This window comes from Physeter macrocephalus, chromosome 14 (assembly GCF_002837175.3).
Source record: "Physeter macrocephalus isolate SW-GA chromosome 14, ASM283717v5, whole genome shotgun sequence".
Taxonomy (NCBI): domain Eukaryota; kingdom Metazoa; phylum Chordata; class Mammalia; order Artiodactyla; family Physeteridae; genus Physeter; species Physeter macrocephalus.
The window spans coordinates 117234788-117239509 of record NC_041227.1 but is presented as its reverse complement, the minus strand read 5'-3'; the positions used below and the strand labels follow the sequence as shown (position 1 = coordinate 117239509).

The following is a 4722-nucleotide window of genomic DNA, read 5'->3' as shown; positions in this document are numbered from 1 at the left end:
CTTTTAGGCATCTGAGGATCCAGCAGGGTGGGTGTGGAATCAGTGGAAAATTCTGGGGAAAGCAGAGCTGGGCTAATAAAGAGAAAGATCGAATGTTATAGAGGAGAAGCTGACTTTGCCTGAATATTCTGACCTAGTACAATATCCAGATCACTGCAGCCATTCAGAAATCCCAGTAAATACAATGACCATGGATATATAATAGAAAAATACAAGAAGCAGAATTACTCCACTAAGGACCTATTCATGGTACTTTGGTCCCCCACCGTTGAGAGCCCTTTACCTAAAGATTCGTATATAATCAAAGCCATTAAGATATGGTTTGACATACAATTTGCATGATATGCAAGATATTTAAAAATCCTCCTTAATCAATCCTTGCCCTATCAAATCCACTGCTCCTTTCTCCTTTTCTGGGTAAGGATGAGCATGAGTAGAAAATTCAGTGTGTCCCCAGCCTGGTGTTATGAGCTGGACCTACCAAGAAGTCTCGCTTTTGTATGTTGGACAAAAGAGTAAGTATATCTTCGTGGAAAAAAATCCAGAACGACCCAACCTCCAATAAGGCTTTCTCAAATAGCCTTATTAGCTTTTCAAAAAAACATCACCCAATGCAATTAGAATTGCAAAGGGAGAAGGGGGTGTCGCCTGAGCTGACTCTATAGTACCTCTGGCCTCACAACGGGCTGGCAGAAGGCCCTAACCACCTTCAATCCTTGGTGCAGTCATCGACTTTTAAATTCTGAAGACTCCACATCCCTTTACAAAGTCTTCTTGTTCGGCTGGCCCAGGACCTGGGCCAGGCAGTAGGGGATGAGACTGACAGATGCCAGGGGCACTGCCGCACTCTTGCAGAAGGACAGGACATAGAAGATCAGCTCGATTTGGGATGGGGGTTTCAAAGAGTCAAAGAGATGCAGGAGCACGAGGGAGGCCACAATGCAGCTGAGGCGGAACGGGAACCACTTGCTAAGCTTGCCTTTGCAGCTCTCCCTGTACATGCTGGAGTTGAGAGCCAGACCCAGGCCAAAGAGTGTCCCCAGGTTCTTGAGGAGGCTGGCAAAGGGCGTAGTGTCAATGTGGACCCATTCTGGCCGCTCACACCTTCGCTTGGCTTTCTCTAGGGTCCACAGGAGGTCGACCCCCAGCCCCTTTAGCAGCAGGTAAAATCCAATGGCAAAACTGAACAGGAAGAAGGTAATGAGAAAATATTTCTTGAGACTGGCATTGTAGATGCTCTGGATGTGGCGGAAAGTCTCAGCAACTGCAATGCCTGAGCGGAAGAAAGAATAACCATGAGAACTGGGGAAGACGCTGGCCCTTCAGCTAGAGGTGAATTTGGAGCAATGGGTGACATGCCATCCACCCCACTATTGTGGAGTTAAATCACAGATGCCAGATTAGAGGGTCGTTTGGTTTCTTCCCATATGTGATTCCAGCCTGTCCTCAGCCACAGATTCTTTCAGATGGAAGAGTCATGTCACATACTTCCTCCCTCCACATGCAAGTTTCCTGTGTGTGTGTGTGTGTGTGTGTGTGTGTGTGTGTGTGTGTGTGTGTGTGGTCCTCCTGTCTCTACTTGAACACCCTCAGTGATGGAGAGCTCACTCTCACTCAGGGAGCCCATTTCATCTTTGCATGGATTTGATCATTAGACAGTTCTTCCTTGTGCTGAGCTAAATAAAACCTCTCTCCTTCTAATGAAGTCTATTGGTCTCAGTTTTTTCCGCAGGCGTTAATAAGTGGTAAATCTAGAGCCTCTGTCAGCACATTTAAAGATACTTATTCTCAGCGGTGAGGGATAAATTAGGAGGTTGGGATTAACATATACACACTATATAAAACAGATAACCAACAAGGACGTACTCTATAGCACAGGGAACTATACTCAATATTTTATAATAACCTATAAGGGAAAAGAATCTGAAAATGAATATATATATGTGTATGTGTATATATATAGGTGTATATACCTGTATATATATCTGAATTACTGTGCTGTACACCTGAAACTAACATGATATTGTAAATCAACTATACTTCAATTAAAAAAATAATAAACTGGGGGAAAAAAAAGAAGAGACTAAGACAGATTGGGAACTCAAAAAATAAAATAAAGAAAGATAGTTGTTCTCCTCTCTAACTTAAACATTCCCGGGTCGTTCATGTAACATGAACTTCCAGGCTCTTTCTCAAACATGGAACCCCGTGCTAAATGCTGTGTTAATTTCATGGTTGCCTTGAAGCCATTATTTGCCTTGTTCTCAACATGCTTCTGTGAATGCTGCCCTGCTCTGCTTTTTCAGGTCTCCAGGGGAAAAATTCTGCATTTTCCTTAAGGTCCTATACTCTAGTGCTTCCCACAAAGTCAAGAAATTCTTTCTTACACTTAACCAAAGTCTTTTCTGCCCCTTATTAACTGGATCCAAGAAAACAAAATATTCAAAATTCAGAACCTATAATAAAGACCAGCTGTGGGTATCTGTTAGGTTTGCAAATGAATTTATTTAAATAAAGAGCTTTCCAAGGACATGGTGTTAATTTGTTAAATTTGGTAGCTTTTCTTAAGACTAAACTAGGGGCCACTTTCAACTGAAGACCAGTAAGAAATAAAGAATGTAAATATCTTGGAGATTTCAAGCGAATTCAACTGGGTAAGTTAATTTTCTGTATTGCCATGTTTCTGGAACATACTTAATTGTGTACATCTAGGTACTCCTATAGAAATGAGTCATTTCAAATCGCCCACCCTTGACTTTCAATCCACTGAAATGCTAATAGCATTGATTATACACAGAACATGGCAGGAATGCTGGGATTTTGTCCTGATGAGGGAGGAATGGTATAGGTGGGGAGATGGAAGGAGGAAGCCAGAGCCGCTGGTACCTGACAAGACTCCAGCAACAACTTGATGGGGAAAATGAGCAGCAAGGTAGATTCGTGAAAGACAGACATTCAGCTGCACTGCCCAGAATCCCAACCACAAAATGATGTTCAAGCACCTGCAATGGAAGAGGCAGCCATAAGAGAACCCAGATATAGATCCCTCAGCAAAGAGAACAGCCTCAGCAGGAATGTTGGAGCCTGGCAAACTCAGGTTTCATCAGTGGAATTTTTGTAAATTGAAGCCTGTACTCAAAATTCAAAGATAACCATGGCAAGTGGTGAACCCCTGTGTATGTGAATCTTAACCTCCCTATTTTATGTTTCATAATTAAGGATTTGCACAGTGTCTGCATACCCAGAAGTCCCCATAGAAGGAATGTCTTCTGCTTCTTTGTTTATTTTAACCTGGATGGGGCGTCTCAGTTGTTGGTACAGAAATGGGTTTTTGTTTAAAGCCTGCTTCTAGCTCACTAGCTGATCTCGAGAAACCCCTCTGCTATGTTAGGCCTTTTTTACTGATCTCTAAAATTAGGTGTTGCCCATTCACAACATTCATTAAGTGGGTTCCTTCCAGCCCTAACATTCTGTGACTCTAATATTCACTCTCAGCAGAAATGCCACAACTCTTATCAGTACCAACTTAAGGCGTGGGGTGGGCTGGGGGCATGTGAAGAAGAGCAAGTGGTGTGTCAGCTACAGAGAGCCACCTCCTGCCCTCCACCACCCACAACCCAGAGCTGAGTTCTTACCGAAATCTGTAGGTTGGCTTTTTCTTTCCCCGAAAGATAGAGAGGGTGGATGTGACCATCACATAGTATACACCTGCCGTACCCATGGCATGGCCAGAGGGACTCCCTAAAGGATAGGAAAGAGATGAATGAATGAACCAAAGGTTAAAAGTCTCCATCTGAGAGATTGCTAGGGGGCATCATGTATCCATCCAACCATCCATCTATCCGTCCATCCATCTTTCCATCCATCCATCCTCCCTTCTATCCATCCAAACTTCCATCCATCCATCTTTCCATCCATCCATTCATCCATCTATCCATCCATCTATCTATCCATTCATGAAATTTAATGGAAAAGCTACAAGATAGTGAAGTAGAAGGACCCTGGGCTCACCTCCTCTCATGAGCATACCAAAATCACAACTAACTGCTGAACAACTATTGATGGTAAAGACTGAAACCTATCTTTCCATCCATCCATCCATTCAATTATCCATCCACCCATCCATCCTTTCATCCATCTACCCATCCTGCCATCCATTCATTTATCCATGTAGTCATTTATTTAACAAATATCTATTGAGCTCCTACTACGTGCCCAGCACCATGCTAGGCTTTGGGAGTACAGTGGTGAGCAAAGTCAGGGAAGGTCATAGCTCTTGTGGTTATATACAATCTAAAGATTACACAGGGCTTCCCTGGTGGCGCAGTGGTTGAGAGTCCGCCTGTCGATGCAGGGGACACGGGTTCGTGCCCCGGTCTGGGAAGATCCCACATGCCGCGGAGCGGCTAGGCCCGTGAGCCATGGCCGCTGAGCCTGTGCGTCCGGAGCCTGTGCTCCGCAACGGGAGAAGCCACAACAGTGAGAGGCCCGCGTACCGCAAAAAAAAAAAAAAAAAAAAAAAAAACCTAGAGATTACACAAAGAATCAGCATGGTGGGTATACAATCACAAACCGATCTGCCTTCCATTACCTCTCTTCCACTATCTTTGCTTAGTCTGCTCCAGCCACGCTGGCCTCATGGCTCTCCTTTTTTTGTTGTTGTTTTTTTTTTTTGTGTGTGTGTGGTACGCGGGCCTCTCACTGTTGTGGCGTCTCCCGTTG

General features: G+C 44.0%; 1 protein-coding gene across 1 annotated transcript in view; it reads right to left on the bottom strand.

The window, feature by feature from the left end:
* Nucleotides 1–241: 241 nt before the first annotated feature.
* Nucleotides 242–4722, bottom strand: part of G6PC1 (glucose-6-phosphatase catalytic subunit 1) — a 9171-nt gene continuing 4690 nt past the window's right edge. The window contains exons 3-5 of the mRNA XM_007102104.2: nucleotides 3636–3741; nucleotides 2887–3002; nucleotides 242–1273 (exon numbers count right to left, since the gene is read on the bottom strand). Of these exons, the coding sequence (XP_007102166.1) occupies nucleotides 762–1273; nucleotides 2887–3002; nucleotides 3636–3741 (734 nt within the window). The 3' untranslated portion in view covers nucleotides 242–761. The remainder of the gene's footprint in view (nucleotides 1274–2886; nucleotides 3003–3635; nucleotides 3742–4722) is intronic.